The sequence below is a fragment of the Hydra viridissima genome, unplaced genomic scaffold (genome assembly GCF_058129835.1).
Source record: "Hydra viridissima isolate aposymbiotic clone 2 unplaced genomic scaffold, HvirCarnegie_v1 scaffold_11, whole genome shotgun sequence".
Lineage (NCBI taxonomy): Eukaryota > Metazoa > Cnidaria > Hydrozoa > Anthoathecata > Hydridae > Hydra > Hydra viridissima.
The window spans coordinates 9698639-9723512 of record NW_028324310.1 but is presented as its reverse complement, the minus strand read 5'-3'; the positions used below and the strand labels follow the sequence as shown (position 1 = coordinate 9723512).

Below are 24874 nucleotides of genomic sequence, written 5' to 3'. Positions count from 1 at the left end.
TGTTTTACAGGTTTTTGTTTATGTTTTTGTTTATGTGAAGAATAATCAAATGTTTATGTTGTTAGGGTTGACAAAAAAACCAAATTGCAATATTGAATGTAATTGTACTTTATGTAGTTTTTTAGAAATATTATTACAGTGTTTTAAAGTTTTTTTGTTTTATGAAAATTGTAATTTTGATTGAGATTTGAATTCATAAATGTTTTTTATTTATTTTAAGATAAAATGGAAGTTTTAATAAAATATGAATTTCTTGAAATAGAAAGTGTTTATGCTACTAAAAATAGTGCTGGATTAGATCTTTATTGTGTTTCTAATATAGAATTAAAGGCTAAAAGTAAGTCCATTGTAGAAAGTAATTTAAATATAAGTTATATGCCTGATCATATATGTGGAATGATCATGTCTAAATCCAGTGGAATTTTTAAAGCTTATCATGTTATTAACGGTTTAATTGATCCTGATTATGTTGGCAATATAAAAGTTCAAGTTGAAAATAATACCGATCAAGTTGTAAATATAAATAAAGGAGAAAAAATGGCACAAATGGTTTTAATACCTTATTTTAAACCTTTAAATATTAAGATATTAAATGTTCAAAGGAATGGAGGATTCGGCTCCACGAATATGGTTAATGGATATGGAGACAATCCAGGTGAATAATCTGATTTTTATAATAAATTTTTTATAAAAAGTTTTTTGTGATTATAATGATATAAAATATTTTTAGACAACTAAATATCACCATTGCATACGTGAATGTTCGATAATAAAATTACTGGACAAAAATGAAGAGAATATAAAAGCCAATAAACCCGTTTGTTTTTATTTAAATCCATGTGACAAATTTGACGACCTGGAAAAAAAATATCAATATGCTTTTAATTACTGTAAAAAAAATGTACATCACTTAAATTATTATACTACTTCACCTTTATGTTGTAAAAATATAGCACCTTTATTATGTAGTATATTTAAATGTAATGATATTATTTTATATAAAGGCGGAACCGTTGAAAAAAACTTTTGTAAACATTACCATTTCAAAAGTTTTGATATTGAAAAATGGCGGGTTCCAAAAGTAAAAGACATTCATGAATTTGAGGTGATTGTAAATTGTGAAGAGCATGAAGAAAAAGAATTTCATTGCTCTAAATACGAAATTGTAGTATTAAAATATTATTTGTATAAATATCATTTATGGGATATGGAATTGTTCTTATCATGAAATAAAAAAATTTTTTTAAAAAAACTTTTAAATTTTGTTTTTTATGTTATTAACCATTAATATTTGTATATTCTATTCCTATTTTAGCTATAATAATAATATAACCAAAATGGAGTACTCTACTTCTAAAGTGCAAAAATCCTATATTAGTGGAACCCATTTTTTTGTCAACACATATAGAAATAAAAGCACTGTTCAAATTAAAACGGAGAGTATAATGAACACAGATGAGTTAAATATGTATATTCAAAATCCTTTGGATATAGAAAAATGGATAGAACAATTTACATCTGAACTCCTCGATAAAGAAGAAGAATTATCCTTTCCTTCACTCGACGTTCCTTGTTTATACCAAAACGTGGTAGTCATGTTGTATGGAAATGATGATTACGGAAGCGGTGAGTCAAAAGTTGTTAAATTTGCTTATTCGTCTCCTGTGTATGTGATTAAAAAGTTGGAAAAAAAATCATTTTTGAAAATGATATCTAATATCAATATTAAACAAGCTTTTGATTATGTCGAAAGTGGTAGCGGTTGGAGACTTATTGCTTTAGATTTGTTCAAGTCTCAATTATTGACCAATGTGAAAGAGGACAAAATTATGAAAATGAGAAATGAAATCATAGGTTCCATAGAACGTAAAAAAACTAGATCAAATTTTAATCCTTTTTTAAAACATAACGTTAACGCTTTAATTAAATATTTAATAGAATTAGATAAAGAAGAAAATATAAACACAACAAATACAAAAACTAGATCAGATTTTAATCCTTTTTCAAAACATAACGTTAATGCTTTAATAAAATATTTAAAACAGTTAGATAAAGAAGAAAACTGTAAAGATAACGAGTGTTCAGAATTAATGGGTCCTTGGTGTAGACCTCGTATAGTTTGGTCAGATAATAATATTCAAAATGGAAAAGTATTACATTTTCAACAAAAACAAAAAATGTTTTTAGATTTTAGTTCAATAGTAGACAAAGGATATTGTTTTTATGCAGCTTTATTAATAGGTATGTTGTTAAATAAAATAAAAATTAGAAAAGTGAAAGATTTTGATCATTGGGAGACTGAAAATACGGTAGGCGGTATTAAAAGCGAAGAGGAAGTTTTTGAATTTTTAAAAAAAGGATTAAAAGAAGAAGATTGGATAGCGATGAAAAATTTTCTCATTTTTATTAAAAACAGTTGTTATAACTTGACTGTACAAAACTTAGAATCCATATGTATGCATTTTACGAACGAAGGCATCATGTTTCCGTATCATTTAAGAATTTTTGTAATTAAAAAAAAAATCAATCGACTTCATTTGATTGGTAACAATTTAAAAGTCATAAACATTTACGAAGATTATTTAAACCCTATTTTTGAAAGTAAATTGTTAAATCCATTACAGTTAAAAAGATTTTTACCATTACTGGAAACGGAAGAAAAAGATTTATTAAACGGACAATTTTCCAATACCATCAACATTTTAATAGCCAATCAAGGTAATCAAACTTACCACGCTTTAAATTTAATCAATCTTAACTACAGTAAAAAATTAGTCAGTGAAAAACGTGAATCAAAACGATATTTAAAAGAGTGTCCCCGTTGTTTACAATTTTATTCCAATGAAGGAAATAAAAAAAGACATGAAAATACCTGTGAAGGATTTTATGATAATAAATGTTTTTTATATAGTCCAAAAAGAACTTTTTATAAACCACGTACAAAGTTTATGATGCAAAGTAGAAGACAATTTCCATTTTTTATCACTTTTGACTGTGAAACATTAAATATACCATATACAGGAGAAAAAGAAGAAAAACAAAAAACATTGCCTCATTTAACCTATTTTTGTCATACAGTGTCATTAAATATTGTTTCTGATCATTTAGCTAAAAAATTGTTTGGATTAAATGTACAAGAAAATGTGATAAAACAATTGGTTTTTTATTACGAAAACAACGATGAAAGTTTAAAAAAAAATATCATTGATTTGTTACCCGTTCCTATACAACACTGTAAAAATATTATAGCCTATGAATATCGGCAAAAATTATGGAGAGAGATGAGTCAATGTGAAAACCTGAAGGTAAAAGAAAATTTAAAAAGTGATTTGATAGTGTATGATTTGTTGTTATTAGCTGCAGTAGTTAAAAATTATTGTAATCAGGTTTTATTAAAAGAAAATTCTTCTTTAAATATATCGTCAGAAGATTATGATTACTTATGGCAACCAGATGAAATTATTTGCACCATATGTAAAAAAAAATGTAATAAATTAAAAGCGGAAAATGTGAAAAATCGTTTTTGTGAAATTGAAATAGAAAAGCGTTATAATCAAAAAGAAATAGATTATGTGAATTACAGTCATGAGAGTTTAGCAGATTTGTTATACGAGTGGTTAAGCGAAGTGAATTTGTTTGCTTTGTCTGATTCAATGCAAAATTTAATTCAAACTGAAAGTGCATCAATGATCAAACAACGTTTATTGTTTTTAACGCAGACGTTATATTTATTAAAAAAATGGATTTTACTGATCGAAACATACGGTGAAGGTTATAGTTGGCAAAATGGGTATATGTGTAAAATCATCCATATGAATATGGACGAAGTCATGAACATTATACGATGGTTAGGTAAACTATTTTTAACACAACGCAGGTATGACATTTTATTTGAAGAAGATATGATTTTTCAATTTGATTCTATAGATATGGATTTGTTTTTGTTAGAAGATAGTCGATTTTTATTCAAAACCTTTTTGGAAATATTTCGAGTGATAAAAACGTTATTACAATCGCGATATATAAATTTAAGTGAGAATGACAAGGTAAACGATATACAGTTGTTTTCATTACTTTCTGACATTGATGAAACACAGGTAAAATTATGGCACCAAGTATTGACTGTCAGTTTAAAATCTAATCATGCTGATAGTGAAAATGTTCATTATTACGAACAACATTTGTATGAAAAAGAATTTCAAAAAGATTTACAAAATATCTTAAAATCGGTACTATATCATTTTGAGAACTACTTAGTCGTTGATCATGATCATTATACTGGAGAAGTGTTAGGTTTAGCTCACAATCTATGTAATGTATCTTACGGTAAAGTTTCTTCTCACAATATCTTAAATATATACGCTCACAACTCTGTATTTGATAACGCCGTCATGATCATCAATAGTCTACATAAAACGTTAGATTTTCCTTTGCACGATTTAGATAATAGTACCAGCAGCGATTATGAAAATTTAATGAAATACTTTACTTTTGATAATTGTTTTTTTATAGCACAAAATAGCGCTAAAATTCGTATCGTAGATTTTTACAACAAAGTTAGAATTGTGGATTCCTATCGTTTAATGAACATGTCTCTGAATGAAGCTACATCCATGTTGACTTCAAAGTGTAAGAATGATTTAATTACGTCAGCTGTAAGTTATTTTTATCAATATGGATTTTTGGATTACGAATCCATGATTTATTTGTTACAAAATGAATCCTTAAAATCTTGTTTGACTAAAAAATTAATTTTTCCGTATTCACAATTGGAATTACATTTATTAGAAAAAGAATACGAGTCAATACCACCCATTGAATTATTTGCTAAAAATGATTTATCAAAAAGTGCTACTTTGGAAGAAGAAATGGATAAAATTAAAACGGATTACGAAAACGTCAAATTGATTTGGAATTTTTTTAAAATTAAAAATTTAAAAACCTTGTTGAAAATTTATGTGGTGATTGATTCGTTAAGTTTAGGAATGGCTTTGATTGATTTTGATAATAAAACGTTTGTGCAAACCGGTTTTCATATATTATCTGCTGTCAGTATATTTAGTTTTGCTAGTCATTTTAACAATTGGATGAGCGGAATAAACGTACAACATCCTCCAACTCACGAACATCACCAATTGATTGAAAAATGCGTTCGAGGTGGAATGTCGACCAACGGTTCGTTCAAGTTGGGAATAAATACAGACTATTACAAAGATTATTTGAAACTAAACTATATCAGGAATGATTTTGACACTTTGATGTTTTTTGCTGACGAAAATCAACAATATGGTGGAGCTCAGACGGGTCCCTTAATATGTCAAATGAATTATAATTTGGATTATGATACCAAAGACTTTAACGAAGTTTTAAACAAGTATTATACACCGCTTCACCGTTTAGAACAATTTTCCACTGATGCTTTTGTTCATTGTAAATTATCCATGAAAAAAGAGTATCAAGATAAATGTCACGGATTTTCACCTATGGTTCAAAGGGGACATATACCTTTATATCAATACAGCCCATACGAAATTTTAAAGTTGAGAAAAAAATTAAACAACGGACAATATACGATTGAAGAAGATAAATCCGTAAAGTTGTTGATGAAAGTAGATAGTCACGTGACTGTCGAAACTTTGGATTATTTAAAATGGTTAGTAGAAGAAAGAGGGGTTGTGATTGAAGAAATATATTCCGTTATGCCTGTGTATAGATATCCTTTAAGCGCTAAAAGTATACATTTTTATATGAAAATGAGAGCTGAAGCACTAAAAATAGGAGATTTGATTACTGCTGCTTTGTGTAAATTTATAGTCAATGGACAATATGGATTTCACACGAGAAAACCTGAAAAAAATATCAACATTAAAATCTATGTTCATACGCAAGAAAAACTGAGACAATGTATCAAAAATCTGAACGAATTGTACGAAACCATGATATCTGAGGGAGTTTCACCTGATGAATTTAAACAATGCTTACCTCAAAGTTTTCAAAAGTTTTTTTTCGTTAATGGACAATTTATGACTTATAATGCTGAAGATATATATTTGGACCTTAATAATCAAAAAATTTCAAGTCAAGAAAATCCAACCTTATCTTACGATTCTTTTTTTAAAGAGTTTTTAGCTACCAAAATGAAGAACCTCAACACTAAATCTGTGGTTTGCAGTTTAGAAGGTGATAACGTAGACGTTTTGAATTTATTAGTGGATGATGTTGAAATCAATTTAAAAAAAGCAGTGGTGACTTTGGTGGAAGAAAAATCTAAAAAAATTAACTTGAGTTTACGAATGATAGCTGCCAAAATATTAAGTAACGCTAAATTGAATATCAGTCGCTTTGTCTTTGATTTACAAAACATGTGTTAAAAAAAAAAGCTAGCGCTCATTTAATGGTGACTGACACTGATTCAGCTTGTTTTATGATCATGAGAGAAAAAAGTGACAATTTCAATTTGAATGACGAATTTTAACAATGGATAAAAAACGATGATCAATTTAATAAATGGATGGATTTTTCAAATTATCCTAAAGATCATTTTAATTACAATAACGATTATGCTAAAGCGCCGCATCACTTTCAAGATGAAGTACCACCTAAGGCTGTTATTAATAAAATTATGGCCATGGCTCCCAAATGTTATATGGTCGATGTGGATAAGGAAGGTAAATTGAGCACTAAAAAAAGATTCAAAGGTGTACCTTTATATAACATCAAAATGAACAATTATGTGAATGGATTAGATTGTTATCCATGTACCAACCATATCATGAAACAACAGTGGAAAAATATGATATCGAAAAAAGACCAACACGTGTTACAAAATCGTATGGGGATTAAAAGAAGCGGAGAAGGTTTTGATATCGCTATCAAAGAATGTAAATTACAACTTTTTAAAAAACCGAACCAAAAGTTATATCCTTTTGATTGCGGAGTAATGGCTGAAATTAGAGGGCATCATGTTTTGAAACCTTTATAGGAGTTAAATAAAACTGTTTTACCTAACAAAAATGCATTTTGTAGCGACAATCACATAGAACAATTAATACGATTAGAACATGAAATTATTAAAAATCATTCTTACTTGAAAAGAAATAGACATTTTATTGACAATACGGTTTTACCTTTTTATAAATTATTAAAAAATTCTATTTACGATATACAAAATAATTGTGAAATAGAAGTCACGAGTGATGAAACCATGTTAAATAACGAATGTAGTATGAGTGACGTTTTGTTGTAATAGAGGTGTTGGATAAAAAACATTTTTTCAATAATAAGTGATAAATGTTATTAGTTGTAACTGTAATAAATTTTTTTATAGCAATACTTTTGTAGGTAAAAAATAAATAATTAATTAAAAAAGATGGAAAATGTCATGGTTATAAAGCAGCTCATTGAGGAAATAAAAGAGGAAGTGATGAAAACGACGGAGGACAAAGAAAAAGACATGACAGACGATGAACAAGACGATCCTTCAGTGATTCAGAAATTGGATAAAGTTTTTAAAAACGTGCAAAAAATGGAAAAAGAGTATTTGGTAATTCACAAACACGCTCAAGATTTCATGTTCCTTGTGAGAAAAAATTTGGAGTCCAGTCATAAATTGAAAAAAAAGCATCATTTGATGAAAGGAAGATATCACGAACTGTTTTTAACCAAAATTAATAATTTTAAATATAGTTTGTGTTTTCAATGTCAAACGTATTATAAAAAGAAAGTTTACGGATATTATTTATGTCCTATTTGTCAAATGAAATGTTGTAAAAAGTGTGAAAAAAAACATGTTAAAAAACATCATATTCACTATGATATGAATGGACAATGTTAGAATGGTATTTTTTATGTTAAAAATAAATGGAAAGTGTTGTTTTTTAGATTACATAAAAAAATGAATGAATTATATTTGGAAATTTCTGTATCATTTGAAGAAAAAGGCGACAAGGCGACAAATTTCATTTGTAAAACGATAAAAAATGTACATCACATTGAGTGTTTGTTAGAAAATAAATTGGACATTGATTTAATGTTGTACCCGGCTATTTTGGATCCGCTAATCGAAAAAGAAATCATCGTGACGTACTTTTACAATGATTATGTTAAAGAAAAATTTTCTTTTAGATATAAAGAAATTGGAGATTTGGCAGAATATCAATTTTTATTATGTGATTGTACTTTTCGAAGTTTTGTTTTATTTAAAAATGTTAACGTATCACCTCAAATGTGTTACATTCCTTTAATGTTAGCTGTTAATAAAATAAGAAGTTTTTGTGTAAAGGAGAGCCATTATTTTAAAAAATATTACAAGTTATAAAAAATTTTTAGAAAAAAAGACAAAAAATGAAGTTGGAAAAAAGCAATTTGGAAATTAAAAAACAACTGATCATTTTTTACTTCAACGGAAAATATGACGGTGATCAAAGGTTTGATTTTCTTATCCGTTTAAAAAACAAAGACGTCAATGTGAATATATTATTTGAAAATTTAAACGGTCTTGTCAATGAAGAAATCATAACGTACGTTTTAAAGACAATGGAAAGAGAAGACATTAAAAACTACGTTAGAGCGAGCAACAGCGTAAGAATGGAAACGCAACTAACGTATTTCGGATTAGAATTAGACTTGGGATGTGATGAACAATACTACTATTCCTTTGTTAATCATTGTATAGATTTTACTTTAAAATGTCATTTGTTGAAAAGTAAACATGTCAAAACATGAAACTTATTTTATTATATAAGCGTCATTATTTTTTACACATTTTTTATTTCATAAAAATGACAAGTATAACAGACATGAAAGTCATTGCGACTTTTTATGACGAAGAGTTAAATTTTGTTCATACACAATATTTTTTTGATTTGACTGAAAATTGGTTTGATAGGTTAAACAAATGTCAATCGGAAGATATTTTAGCTTGGTTTCACACTGGTAATAAACAATATAAAAAAGTAAAATTTGATTTATTAGAAATGAATCAACCTGTTTTAAATATTAATCAACAAATACTTTTAGAAGAAAATGTACATCACTTTTCTGAATTTTTAGGAGAACAATTGATGGAAGTGTTAAAATATATTATACCACTTTATTTAGATAAACTTTTATCAGATAATCAACAATTGTCGTATTATACTTTTTCACGATTTGTAGAAATGTATGCTTTTTTAAACAATAAAAAATAAGATTTACTTTTTTTAGATTTATAAAAAATTATGTCCATAGACGAACAAATGTGCCAATGTTACGAAGAACTGAAAAAACATGATAAATTATCAAAAGAATATGCGAAATTAAAGTTTAGAGCTTTGAGAAAATTTTTAGCTTACAAATGGTGGTTAAAAGATGTCACTTTGAAAAATATAGCTTCCGATCAGTTTTTGGAAAATACCGCTTCTCATTTTTTGAATAATCATCATAGAATTAATTTAATTAAATCTTGTTTGGCGGATCCTAAAATTACAGAAAATGTGTTGAATGTGCAAAATTTAATTAATGATAAATGTATGGATAGAAATCACCCTATTCAAATGGCAAATTTATTTTACAGTTCTTTAGCGTATCAAATTTACGAGGAAATTTTAAATACGACAGAAGACAATCTTAAAATTGTATTGGAATTTATTTATTACAAGTATAATTTTTATTTTTTATCAAGGTTTTAGTGTATTTTTTAGATGATAATTATTATATACGAAGAAGAAAATATAAAATATATTCAACATTGGGAGATGGATTTCTTTACGTTTAATTTTGAAGAAGATTTTAACTTAACGATTCAGTATATAAATGACATTTGTGAGCAATTGAATCCTAATAATGAAATTGAAATTGGATTGTATAGTTTAAACAATAACAAAAGTTGGTTTATAAAAACTTTATATGACTGTAGCGAAGAAAAACGTTCTTTTTTAAAACGCGTATTGGACAATTGTTTTTATTGTTACCCTTATTGTAAACAGGAATATGGTTATATAAAAAAAATGATCCGTTTTTTATATTTCATAGACAAGTAAACATTAAAAAATGGCATATTATTTAACGTTAAAAATCAATGGTGAAACAGGCGATTTCAAATGTGGTATGGATTTATATTGGGTGGAATATAAAGGCAGCCATGTAGTATACACCAATTTTGAAAGATATTTATTTTTCGAATCAGTCTGTATGAACGCTGAATATTTAATCGATTTGAAAAGCGAATTTAAATTTATAATGGATGAGGATATTCAAACTATTAAGAAAAGTTATCCATTGAATGGTGTGAAAGATCGTGAAAGATTTAGAGGAATTGTAAAAAAATGTTTGGAAGAAAATCAAGATTATTTTTTTTACGCTAAAGAGTCGTCATGTGTATTGCTTGAAAAAATGAAAGGGTTATTATAAAATAATGACAACAAAATGTATCGTTGTAATAAAAATAAAAGTTTAAATTTTTTGTAATGATGTTGTTATTTTTTTAAAAAATTATTTTAGAAAAAAACTAAAACAATGAGCAATAATATCATCCGCAAAGACGATGAAATACAGAACAAGAAAACAGAGGATAAAATCGAACTGAATTCAGACACTTATTTTTTTTTAAAAAAGGTGCTTAAAGAAGAATACATGAATAAATATACTTTAAAAGAAGATTCTCCGATATCCAGGCTTGAAATAGAAGACTTTATTGAAACTAATGAACAACGTCGATTTATGATTTATGAGATGATGATAAAAAATAAATAAAAAATTTGTTATGTAATATTAATATTTGTTAATAAATAATTTTTTTAGGTAATAAATAAAAAAAATGGAAATGAACAAAAACAACGAAGAAAAATTTAATTCGTTTGAAGAAAAGTTAGTTCAGGAATGGATCAAAACTTTCTTTGAAAGTTTAAAAGATGAAAAAAAAGAACAGCAAAGCGTGGTTATAAACGTTCATATCATTAATCATTTAAAAAAAAAGACTATCTGGATATTTCAGAAAAAGCAATAAATTATTTTTTGTTAATGCTGGCTTTGTATATTATAATATACATGTTAATTTATGTTCTCGTGAATAACATTTTTTAACTATCATTTGTTACGTTTTAATAAACATTTTTTATTTTTTAAAAATAAAATTTATACATTAATAAAAAAGGAAATATGGGTGAATTGTTCAAGTGTAGCAAATGCAGTAATTTGTTTTTTGAAAACCAACTGATTCAAAGTTATTGCAAATTTTGTTTTGTAAAATTAATGCGGATTCCTTGTGTTGTGGATAATGAAGAAAAAGTGAAAACGTATTATGATGTTTTTTGTAAAATGTGTCACCATAGGAATAATGGTCATGTAAAAATTTTCTGTACGAATTGCGACAAGATGGTTTGTTTACGTAAAAAATGTTTATCTCTTCATTTTAAATTAAATTCTTGTTTTTTCTAAAAAACGAAGATGTATTTTTTAGTAAAAAATAAAAAATGAGTGAAAAGAAAATAACTGAAAGCGTCAACATACATAAAAATAAAATCAGCTGTGAGTTAAATTTTATGCTTGAAAAATAACGGTTGTCATGATTACTTGTAAAATGATTTTTATTCCATAAATTTGAATTACATTTTAGTTAATAATAATGAATCAAGAACAATATGAATTTTTACAACATGTGAACATGGGACACAATGTTTTTTTGTCTGGTAGTGGTGGATGCGGTAAAACGCACATGTTAAAAGAAATATACCAAAGACACAAAGACAAAAAAACGATACAAATGACAGCTTCAACAGGTGTAGCAGCTCAAAATATTGAGGGAATCACTGTTCATAAATTTGCGGGTTATAAAAGCACTATGGATATCGTTCAGATTATAAAGTATATGAAGACGGAGGAAAGAGAACTTTGGAAGGAAGTAGATGTTTTAATTATCGATGAGATATCCATGTTAGACGCTGATTTTTTTGATTTACTGCATCAAATAGCTCAAAAATTAAGAGGAAATATGAAAGTCTTTGGCGGTATTCAACTTATTGTATCAGGTGATTTTTATCAACTTCCACCAGTCAAAGGTAACTTTTGTTTTACGTCTACCGTTTGGACGCGCTGTCAATTTAAAAATGTAATACTGTCACAAAGTTTTCGTCAAAAAGAAGATTTAAATTACTTTCATTTATTACAAAGATTAAGAAAAGCTCAGTTGACAGAGGATGATATTAATTTATTGTTAGAAAATCATGTTGAAAATTATACAGATCATCCTTTGTGGTTAAGATGTTTTTTTACTCGCGCTCAAGTTCAAAAGTACAACGAAGAAAAATTAAATGAAATAAAAGGCAATGTCATCGAATACCATAGTACTACGACTAACAAAGTCTATGAAAAAGAATTTGCTATTCCTGAAATGATAAAAGTCAAAGAAAAAGCCAACATTATGTTAATCAAAAATATAGACGTCAGTCTTAATTTAGTCAATGGTACTCGTGGTACATTTCAATTAAGTCACGATGGTAATCCCTTATTTATAAGAGAAGATTCTTTTGTTTATCCATTAAAAAAATACGAAGAGGAAATAAGGCTTAAAAACAAAGTGGTCTCCAAAAGAAGCGGATATCCTATTGTTTTAGCTTTCGCCTTGACTGTTCACAAATGTCAGGGTTTAACCTGTGAGGGATTGTATATAAAATTAGACGATAAAGAATTTACTTCAGGATTAATTTATGTGGGTTTAAGTCGAGTTTGTAATTTAAAACAATTGAAACTTTTTGGAAAAAAAGAAAGCATTCGAAAAAATCTTCAAGCGATTAAAGTGCGATTTGAAGTTCAACAATTTTATGACGCTATTGAAAAACAAAGTAACGGATTAAAACGAAAATATACTGAAGTTGAATAATTTCTTTTTGTTTTAAAGCTATAGTCTTTTTTTTATCAATAAAAATGGTGTTGCATATAATGAGTTGTATTTTTTTGTAGTTTTATTAGTGAAAGATGTGTGCTGCAGGTAAAATGTATTGGAAAAAAAATAAAAAACAATTAATTAAAAAATGGAAACGACAAGCACGATTAAAAACAATGTTAGTTTAAAAAAATAAGTTAAGAAAAAGAGGAAAAGGTATTATTGCTACAGTTCCAGCAATTCACAATACGGTTGGAAAAATTCCGATAGTAGGAGATTTTATAAAAATGTTTTTGTAATTTATTAAAAATAAAAAGGTGTAAATACATAATTTGACACGTAAAAATGTAAATCATATTCATATATATAATAACAAGTTTTGATGTTAAATTAATTGGAAATTGATTTGATCATGTAACAATGAAAAAAAGAACAGTTTATAAAAAAGCTAAAAAATCAAAAAGGTATAAAACCTTTCATCGACGAATAAAAAATAAAAGAATCAAAAGAGGCGGTTTTCTACAATTTCTACCGTTAGCTTTAAATTTAATAAGCTCTTTAAGTCAGTAACATGAGTGTTGAAGTTAAAAAAATAAAACTGAGCGATAAAGAAGAACAAGATATTGGAGATTATTTAAAAGAAAAAGGATTTTCAGGATACCATATAAGAGGAAATCAAACGGAAAATGAACAAAATGAACAAAATGTTAATCCAGTCAAGCATCACATTTTTAATAGCCAAGTCGATTCTTTACCTGAAAATACTATTATTGTAGGTCCTACTGGAATTGGTAAATCTTCTTTATCAAGAGATTTATTGAAATTAGGAAAATATCCTCACGCTGAAATGGTTTTTATTTTACAAAGAAGAGAACCAAGTGAACATCAAATTCAAACATGGCAACAAATTATCAACTTTAAAAAAAACAAATTACAGGCTTTCTTATACTTGGTAGTGAACAATGTACAAGAATTAGATCAATATATTCAAAGAGTAGTCAGCTTTTCACAAGAAAGGTTTGGCATACAAAATAGCGATGAACGAATGATTAAAACAGTAATAATATTAGACGATATTGGTCCTGATTGTATAAAAAGTTCACAATATAATAATTTATGTGCTAGTGGAACTCATAGTGCCACCAGTAGTTTAACTATTTTTCACACGTTACCGATAAGGCATTCTCAAAATTGGTCAAATTTATTATCGCATTATAAATGTGTCATTACGTTTGACAATTCTATAGAAGTAGAAAGACTATTTAAATCTGAATTCCCTTCAGATAAAAAAAATAAACATCCCGTTTCTGATTTAATAGTCAATATTACTTCTAATAAAAAAAGTCATGTGGCATTTTTTAAAAAGAGTGTTTCTCACGCTCGATTAAGAAGTCATTTAAATGAAATGACTCAAAAAGTCTACATACCGGTGGATGCATACGGAGTGATTGATTACGATTACGATCAAATGAGCGTCAGCAAACCCATCATCCGTTTTCAAGAATTCGATTATGTAAAGTCACCCCATTTAAAAAACGGCTATTTTTTAAAAACGGTCTCTAATCAGATAAGCGAGACAAGTAAGCAAGAAAAAGATATAAATGAAAAAAAAATTAAAAAAGAACCTCATTTTAAAAAAGACAAGGTCAAGGAAAAAGCTCAACAGTTGTTAAAAAAATTGGAATTAAAAAGACGATACGGTGTTGCCAATTCAGAAAGCGAAGAAAGCGATTTTGAATCGGTGAGCGAAGATGACAACGATTATTGAAGAGGATTGGAATCAATTTTTTATAGAAGCCAATGAAAAAGCTTTAGAATACGAAACTTTGGAAGAGCTTTCTAAAAAAGCTGAAAAAAAAGCTCGAAAAGATAGAAGAGAAAGAATGGACGTGAGAACTAAAATTTATACACCCAAAGTGAATAGACGAAAAAATGTAGCCCAACAAGAAATTATTTGCTGGGTAAGAGAAATTTGTGAAAAATTTAACGTCATTAAGATGTTAAAATGTGAATTATTGACAGACATTGAAAGAATACAAATTCAACAATCGTACAGAGATAACGTTTGTTATGATTTAAAAGTGTTTATAAGGGAATATTTATATCCGTTACCCGAATACAACGAAAATGGAAAATTGCTAGTTCAAAAACAAACGTTAAAAAACAAAAACGCCTTTATCACATTATTTGTTCAAAATAACTTGAATGTTTTGGTGGATTACTTTAATTCTAATAGCTTTAAACAGTTTCACGAAACTATTAACTTTTATGCAAACAAATTGGTCCATTTTAATAGTCAACAAAGAACAAAAACTATTACTACTTTATTAAGACAATCTTATGATCATTTGTATTGCGATGTTGATTTAATTATAAACGAAAATGTTTAAAAGTAGTAATTATAAAAAAACAATTTCAGATTTGTATTTTTTGCTTAAAAAAAATGCGCTTAGCGACGCTAAATTGCTTAAAGAAATTGATCAATTTCAATCTGGTCAGACAGAAGGAGAACAAATCAATTCTGACAGAAACCCAGGTTTCAATTTTGGTAATGAAGATTTGTTACCAAAATCGTTATTGTTGATGGATGAAGCTAGCGAACAAACACAACATAGCATCAATGCTGAATTAAGTTTTCAAAACGAATTACAAAAAACCTTCAGTTTACAAACAGTTTTGGAAGGAGATGTAGATTCTACTTTACTACCTGAAAATCAATATAATCTCTATCAAAACGTAAATCATGATGTGCACGCTTTTCGACAAATTATACAAGCTAATAAAACAGATGAATTTAACAGCGATGTAAACCAAAGAAATACCAATGAAGCCTTAATGCGATTCAGAAGCAGCAAAGATTATCAAATGAATAACCCAACCACAGGTGAGCCATCCCAGTATGGAAATTTATTGTCCATTTATTCATCCCAATTAAGGTCCAACATTCAAGTCGAAAATAAAGTCAGTTATGTTATTCATCCCATCATTGATTTTTTAAAAGTGTATGATAAGGTCAATAAAACATGGTTGCAAAAAACGTTATCCTATTATCCAAAAGTAAATGAAAATTATAGTTTGAAATATTTTATAGAATCCATGTGTGATAGAACGACTAGTCGTCATATGGGTCAATTGAATTTTGTTTTGAAAGTATTTCAATTTAAACAAGCTCCCAATAACTTGAGATTTGCTAAAATTTGCATCGTCTATGACAACAAAGTCATTGACGTCAACGAAAACTTGGAAGATGTGGTTCTTAATGTCACCAATACTAATTTTGAAGTGATAGAAGGAGATACGTTGTTTATGAATCATGCTGATAATTTTTTTAAATTAATTACCGATTCTCTAAAATTTCATCAAAATTATATTTTAGCCGATAAAGAACAAGTGCAATTTTTAACTTTTGCCAAATATTGGAACTATATTTTAAAAGCAAACGTCAAATTCAGAAACACCAACAAATTAGCAACTGCTACAGCTAACGACTTAGCTGTAGCTACCAATAGTTCTTTACTTCAAACAGAAAGTTTTTTATCTAACACTTTAGATGTGGAAGAAAGTCATAGCGAAAGAGTAAGCGCATGGATCAAAATTTATAGCAAAGAACCCTTGAAAAAAAACCTCATGCAATGGGCTCAGTTATTTACCAAACATAACGATTATATGAATGAATACATTGAAAAATATAGACACTTTGTTGTAGATAGTGATTTTCTGAATTTATTACAAAGAGATTATGACGCTGCTGTTTTAGAAAACAGTTTTAATGTGGGCGAAATCATGTTGCGAATAGTAGCTCAAGCTTTTTTTTCATCTGGACAGTTACCTCTGTTGTCAGAAGACGACTCTAAAAAAATATGGGTAGACATTATAACTGTGATTAATAATACTCCAACACAAACAAAAATATTTGAAATATTAGATTTTAATTATGACGTAGACGAAGATTACCTTCGATTAAAATCAAATTTGGAACTTTTCATGATTATAAAAACAATTTATAGCGGAAACATAAAAAATTTACAAAACATTTTTAATAATTATCAAGCTATATTTCTTTTTGAATCCACAGAAAAGGATGTTCACTATTTTATTCAAAATTTATTCAAAGGCAATTCTTATCCTGACGGTTATAAAGTACCAATACCCAATGTGATCAAAACAAGAAAAAGAGCTAACGAAGTGTTAACTCCGACTAAACTAATGAATCTTGTAGATACTCCAGAAATTAAACCAGACGATATCAAAGAAGAAGTGGATTCCACTTTTGATTTAAACGAATTTACAAGAATAAGCGATGACAGTAACAAAAACAACAGGGGTGATCAATCTTTATCGACAGATTCATTTAATCAACCGAGTACTTCATTTAACCCCTTAAATTTGTCCACTTCATTATTAAAAAACGTAGTTCAAACTAGTACACCTAAAAAAAAGAAAAAGAAAAATAAACGAAAGAAATGAATGGTTTAAAAAACGATATTGATGTTTTAATTGAAAAATATTCTCAAAATGAAAAAAGTGTTTTATTTGGTGTTAAATCCAAATCTAAAATTTTAAAACTCATTTCTTTATACCATAACAAAAGAAAAAACAACGATGATAAAATTTTATGGTCTCAATTGGAATTTATCAATAAAACATTAAATTATCCTAACATTAAATTAATGATAAAAGAATGGAGTCAAACTACAGATGAAAAAATATCGACATCTCAAGTTGACGTTTTAGATAAAAAACAAGCTCCTAGAAAACCATACTCTTACGAGACACATCGAACACGATATACTGACCCAAAAACTTATTTTCAAGCTGATATAGCTGACATGCGTTCTTTTAATAAAGATCAAATGAAATATAGACCAAAATATTGTTTGGTTTTAGTCGACGGTGTAAGTGGAAAAATTTATTTAACAGCTATGAAATTAAAAAACGAAACGGCGACATTAAACGCTTTTGATATTTTATTTCAGGCTATCGATATAGATAAAAACAATCCCATTTATCTTCAAACAGACGGAGGTGGTGAATTTTTTAATAAAGCTTTTAAGATATGGTGTAAAGAAAATAACATTGTTCATTATAAATCTAAAAATTACGGAAAAGCTTATTTAGCTGAAAGTGTCATTGGACGACTGAAAATGTACCTTCGAAAATGGCAACAAAATAATAACAAATTAAAAGAAAAAAATTGGGATTTTTATTTATCGGAAATGGAAACTTTTTTTAACGAAAAAATTAAACAAAACGGTCTAAACGCTAACGATTTAGATGGTAACTCTATGGACGCTGAAGCTTTAAGGATGTTGGATAGATATTCTTTTTCAGCTAAAAGAAAAAATAATTTTAACAGCAACAACATTTCTCGAATTGAAAAAGAAAGCAAAAATTATAAATTAAAACCGTATAAACCCTTAAAAGTAGGCATGAATTGTTATTTACGACGATTTAAACCAGTCGCTTCAGAGTTGTTTAGTAAGTCTTCTACAAGACAATTACCCTATTGGGATACGGATAAAAAAGTAACCATTATAAAAATAAAAAAACGAAAAAATATTGTGGCAAACGATTACGCGCCTATTTACAAATACTTAATTAAAGACGGTCAAGAAAATATTTGGGTACGTCGAGAAGATTTATTACCGTTAAACGAAAAAGAATCAAACGTTTATTATCAAAACCCTGTTCATTATAAAACTCATTTTTTATCGAAAATAGAAACATGAACAACGAATTGTTTTTAGATGATATTTTAACGGATAAATTTTTTCAATATGTTTATTTTTATCCAGAAATTAAAGCTAATGGAAACGAGACTCCATTAAATAATAACATTTTTAATTTATTCTCTTTACCTTTGGTTTCCAAAAATGGGGAAGCTGTTAAATTTCAACCTAATTCAGTGATTCATTTAGCTTCTATGGATGTACCTACCAACATGGTGTCTTTAACTCCTAAACCACAAACACTGGTAGACAGTATTCAACAATTTAATGATGATAATATCTATCATAACAATTACGACACTAATATATTATCGCAATTTATTGAATTTAATTTAATAACAGAATCGGTGGTATTGGATTCTAGAAATGAAACACTGTACAATAATTTATGGACTGAAAACGGGTTGGAAAGTTTTGATATATTGCAAGACCTAAATAACAATTCAGGAAAATTAACCTCTACTCTCAACGGTTTGTCTTTTTTTAATAATGATTTTTTGTTTGGAAATTATGGTATGTTAACTAAAAAAGTACGCCTTGTAAACAAAACGACCAACAATTACCTCACCTATGGAGATATTGTTCAAATGTTATCAAAAGGTGATGTTAAAAATGAAAAATTGCTTCCTTTGTTTAAACTTTCAATGGATTCGTTGTTTCATCAACAAAATAAATACGTCTTTTCGCAAATATTTAATAATAATGACAATAACGAATTGTTTGAATTGAATTTTGTTTCCAATCAACAAAATTCATTTTTAAATAAATTACAATTGGATATAAAAAATAATGTGAATAACTGGGCTTGGTACTTTAAATCAGACGATTTAAATCAAAAATATGTTTTACCTCAATTCAATCTAAGCGTGACAAACGAAATGAGCGAATCGACCGTCAGTCATTTTGGATTTTTTCCGAACATTGATTTATTTAGTACAGCCTTAAAACATAGCGTTTTTGATTTTACACCGCTTATCCATTTTACCTATAATAATAACGATACGTTATACAATAATTTACATGAATGGGGAAGAGTAACGTATCAAACCAAGAATAATTTAAATCAATGGATTACAAACAGTATATCAACCATCATTAATACACCTTTTATTATTTATGTTAAACACAACAATAACCCTACAGACAGTAACATATTAGATGTCATTGATCCCGATCGAAATATAAATTTAAAAGCTTCTAGAAAATTTCCAATGATGGTGATAAAAATAGAACCTGAAACTATATCTAGTGAAGGTGAAGTCCTCACCGCAAACGTGAAAATTTTTTTGCAAAATTATTTGGGTACTGATAATTGGGTGGATAACATCAAAAGACAAACATTTTTACCTTGGCAATTGGTTCATTTTATGAAAAAAGTGTTTTTTAATCAACAAACAAAAATGTTTATTCAAATGCAAAATTTTACCAATCCAACATTATCCATTGGTTATGATATCGCTCCTAAAACAGTTTTAGACGACAGTAATCCTAAAAATTTGGAATTATTCTTGTGTTCTATTTATGAATCTTGTTTTGGAGCCAACAATGTGACAGATTTTTTATTGACTTCTACATGGATAGAAAACAAAATCAATGTATTATTTCCCTATCTACAAGAACTGTTGTTTGTTTATTTAAAAAATAAATATTCTTTTACAGACACTCAGACAGTCAATTTTTTAAATAACACCAAATTTTTAAAACCTATAAGTCCAAGTATGTTTCCATATTTTAGACCGCAAGATTTTTTGTTTGGATTGCATCAAATGACTTTACCTATTCCAAACATCGCATGGAATGGATATAGTTATGAATTTTCATTAAACGGTTTAAATATTACCACTCTACCACTACCTTGGTTTAAACAAAAAGAAATTATGTTTCCTACCTATCAACTTCAAATACCAAGAATAATAAATCAAGCTATGCCATCTAATAATAGTTCCAGTTATATCAATAACAATTCTCCCAAACGTATTTTTGTTACGGAAAATTCAAATCATATTTATAGTTTAACTGATGAGATATTTATTCCTTTACCAGATATGTTCATTGGTGAAATTCCGTTATTATCAGCTGAATATTCTATTTCATTTCAATATCGATTAATAGCCTTAAATCCCAGATATGGTACTATTTTTTCATTAACATCAAATGATTCTACTATTTTATCTTTATACTTACCCAATAACACTACAAACTTTTATCTGAAAACTCCGGAGATGGATAGCAATTTGTTTAATGTATCATTGAATACTTGGTATACCTTTACCTTAAGTAGGCAATTTAATTGGAGTGATAATCAATATTATATTACAGCTTCTATTGAAAGTAAAGGTAATGTATTTAGAAGAAGTATAAATAATACTACTTACTCCAACATCAAGGTATATATTGGAAATTCAAATTTGAATCAATTTATTCAATTAAAAAATTTATCCTTTTTATCTCACGCTAGACAAAATTTATGTCGTTTTAATTCTACAGAAAACAAAATATTTTCACCTAAAAATGTAAATATATTATGTAACAATAATAATCTCATTGGAACTTTACCTCTATTGAGCGACGAATTTTTTATATATTTTGAATTTATGGTTACACGACAACATAGTAATTATATAAACCTATGTCATTTCACGACTAGTACGGATTCAATGAGAGTCCCTGGGGTGTGGGTAAACCCAAATAGCAATAGTTTATATTTTGTTGATTTATATTGGAATCCTAGCAGTTTAAATATTAATTTTAACCAATATTATACTTTTTACTACGAAAAAGTAAAAATTGGTACAAATTATACCGTCAATATTAATGTCGCCGGATATAAAACTACTCTTGCTACAGCACATAGCTCCGGTTTTCCAAACATGAAATGTTATTTTGGTGATCCTTGGCATGACAATAATGGAGTGTATATAAAAAATGTGGTTATATACGGTTCTACTCAACAAAAATTTAAACATATGACCAATACACCTGTTGATGTTTATAAAGATATTAACGTTGCGAATACGGACCAATCTATGTTTAAATTACCGTTTTTTGGAATAGAAAAAAATCAATATCATGAAAATGTGCAACTTTTTTATTATCAAAAACAAAATTATTTTTTTCCATCAACAGACGTTATAAATACCAATGTCAATGAGAACCTGTATAACGCAGTGATTAGTCCGCCTTCTTTTGGAGGGTTAGTCTACGATTTATACGATCATAATTTTGCTCATATTTACAACGATCAAATAAAACCTACCTACTCCAACGAAAAAACCGTATCGCTATATACCACAGCCTACATACCTAAGAAAACGGAGAATTATACAGATTTATATTATACGTGGAAAAATCAATATAAAGGAATATTAACCAAAAATGACATATCAAAATTAACTTTTGAATGTAAGAACTTTCAAAACGATTACTTTTATCAAGTGGACAATAATAATAACATTATTACTCATTGGGATAGCAGTTTACCTTTAAGAAACGTTTTACTCTATATTTACGAACCGATGGAAAAATTTAATGGAAATTATACCGTTTTATATTTGTATCGGAATGAAAATTATTTGACAACCGAAACAAACCCTTTTACCTTATCTATGAAATATGACATTGTTAGTGAAATAAAATCTTTAGGTAGTAAAAATAACAAATACAGGAAAAAATTGATAGGTGTAGTTACAGAAATTCAAAATTTAAATGTAAACGCTTTGAATTATGGATCCAATACAGATATGTATGTACTGGTTAAGTTTGAACAAGCTCAAAAATGTGATGTAGTCATTAATAATAAATTTGAAGACGGCATAGTATGTATTTTTAACGTTCAAGAATACATGACCGGAAATCAAAGCGTTATAAACGTAGATTTATTAAAAGATTTCAAACCTAATTTTGCTGGAAAATTAAGATATTTTGAATTTAATGACATTGAAGATTTGAGCAATTTCAAGTGTTCTTTTTTTAATTCAAAAATGGAATTATTGCAATATAGTTCAACCGATGTCAATTATTTTAACCCTACGTTTAAAATTCATTTTATAGTTTCTTAAGGTGCATAAAATATATAAATAAACCATTTTATTTTTTATACGATATAAAAGAATTTATAATTTGTGATTTGATGGACAATACATTAGTTTAAAATTAAAATGAAGGGGAGAAACATGTTTGCAAGATATAATTTGAACAGAGTTGATAACAATTCAACAACCAATGATAATTATGATAAGTTGGAGCAACAACAAAACCATTTGAAAAAAGCTTTACAAAATGTGGCTGAAAATTTAAATCAATACTCTACTAAAAAAGAATATGAACATTTACAACAGCAATGGAATCAAATTTTTGAAGATAAAATGAAACAGATTGAGGAATATAAAAATTTGTACGATCAAAAAAAAAACTACAAAAAAATAGAAAAAAGAAAAACACAAATAAGCGATAAAAGCAGCGACGAAAGTAGCGAAAATGAAAGAAAAGAATTACCCGTCAAAAAAAAAAAAACTAAAAAAAACAAAAAAAATCCGCTGGAAATGAAACAACATGTTTGTGTCAATTGTTTGTTGTTAGTTAATGCGGTTGACGCTATTAACGGTATGTGTAAAGATTGTATTTTTCAGCAAAGAAGTATTCAAAATTTAACTCAATTTCAACAGAAAAGAAAAACTGACCATGCGATTAATAAAATTCCTAAAAAAAAACGAAAAGAATTGTTTGAAAAAGGGTACGAAAAAGCTTTAAAAGACGTTCAATTTAATAAAATGCCTTATGCAAAAGAAGAATCTGAATCTGCTGAAGAATAATATAAAAAAAATGTAAATAATGATGATTATAATAATAAATATCATTTTAAAAATTTCAGTAATTTTATAATTGCAAGACATGTTTCAACAAAGAGGAGGTGACAACACTAGATATACAGCTAGTGATCCTGTCACCATTGAACAAGTGATACAACAAGCAGAAGATGATAGTAGTCTTTTAACAGATTCTGCCAATGGAAACTTATCTAAAAAACAAAAAATAAACTTATCAGATTTATATCCTGGTTTTAAAAAATCAATACCACAAGATTTAATTATTCATACGGATATTCAAAAATTTACTCCTGATTTAAATACTGAATTTACCCAAAGAATAAGATTTAAAATCGAACCTACAGACTTTATAATTCCTAAAGATTTTATTCTATGTTTTAAAATGCAATTGGTAAAAAACATAAAAGTAAGTCCAAGAACACTGTTCGATGTTGCTGCTGGAGGTGCTGATATTAATTTTTTACCTAAAATTAATTTGTGTGAAATTTTTATTTTTCATTTGTTTAAAGGAATGAAAGTGTTTTTCAACGAATCTGTCAATAATGCAAATCCCTGCAATAATTTTGTTACTGATCGAATTTGGAATAGATTTAAAGCTGAACAAGCTAAAAAAAATTATTCCATGCATCAAAAGAATGTTTTTTTAAATCGTTATTTTGGAACAGTAAATACTTATAATCCTATAGCTCCCATGACTAGATTTGTTTCAGTAGCAGAATCTAGAGCTAGAGGACAAAATGATTTAGTGAAAGCCGCCAATACGGCTATTGAAAATATACCTGATTATGCTGCAAGATTAAGACAAACTTATTTTGCAGATAATACTATTTTTACTACTGGAATAAATTTTGTTGTACCATTAGCAGAGTTATGTCCTGAAATATTTCAAATTGGAGATTTTTTAGGTAAAAATAAAACCATTATTTTGGAATTTACAATAGAAAATGATATGAATCAAATTTTGGAATTTGTCAGACCCATAGTGGATGCTGACAAAACCGCTTTTGCTAATGCGGGAGTTGTGGTTTTAGAACCTTGTATATACGCCAATACTTATAGAATTCAACCCAGTTGGGCTAATAATAAAACGAAATACTTATTATCTAACAAGAGCAATGACGTTTATACTCAAAATATATTTCCACATTTTGAAAGAATGCATATTCCAGTAGATCAAGCTACCACCACTTTGACTATCAACATGGCTAACAATAAAACGTCAGAAAACGTACCTCATTGTATTCTTATTTCATGTTTAAACAAATTTGAAGCAGACCATTTAGACAAATTATGTTTTTCACCTAGAGAATTAGCACCGTTTGTATTATCTAAAATTACTTTTGAAAATTTCAGAAGGTCTTTTGTAAGTGCTGGCGGTACAGCAGTGACATGGGATTTAAATAACAATTTTGATAGAATGAGACTTTGGCAAATGCATGTCAGTTTTTGTAAAGGAAATG

General features: G+C 27.7%; 3 protein-coding genes across 7 annotated transcripts in view; all 3 read left to right on the top strand.

The window, feature by feature from the left end:
• LOC145191419 (phosphatidylinositol 3,4,5-trisphosphate 5-phosphatase 2A-like) overlaps window positions 1-24874 on the top strand; it is a 401680-nt gene that overhangs the window by 152880 nt on the left and 223926 nt on the right. The gene's annotated exons all lie outside the window — the stretch shown is intronic.
• LOC149882076 (uncharacterized) lies at window positions 119-3564 on the top strand. Its single transcript, XM_090066787.1, has 2 exons — window positions 119-655; window positions 731-3564. Exons 1-2 carry the CDS (start codon window positions 226-228, stop codon window positions 736-738), a joined length of 438 nt encoding a protein of 145 aa, XP_089922913.1. The 5' UTR covers window positions 119-225; the 3' UTR covers window positions 739-3564.
• On the top strand, window positions 8619-13066 carry LOC149882075 (ATP-dependent DNA helicase PIF1-like). The gene has a single exon (XM_090066786.1). It carries the CDS (start codon window positions 11603-11605, stop codon window positions 12854-12856), a length of 1254 nt encoding a protein of 417 aa, XP_089922912.1. The 5' UTR covers window positions 8619-11602; the 3' UTR covers window positions 12857-13066.

Bases quoted from the DNA above. Each gene is read 5' to 3' on its own strand.
- LOC149882076 (XM_090066787.1), top strand. From the start codon at position 226: ATGGAAGTTTTAATAAAATATGAATTTCTTGAAATAGAAAGTGTTTAT.
- LOC149882075 (XM_090066786.1), top strand. From the start codon at position 11,603: ATGAATCAAGAACAATATGAATTTTTACAACATGTGAACATGGGACAC.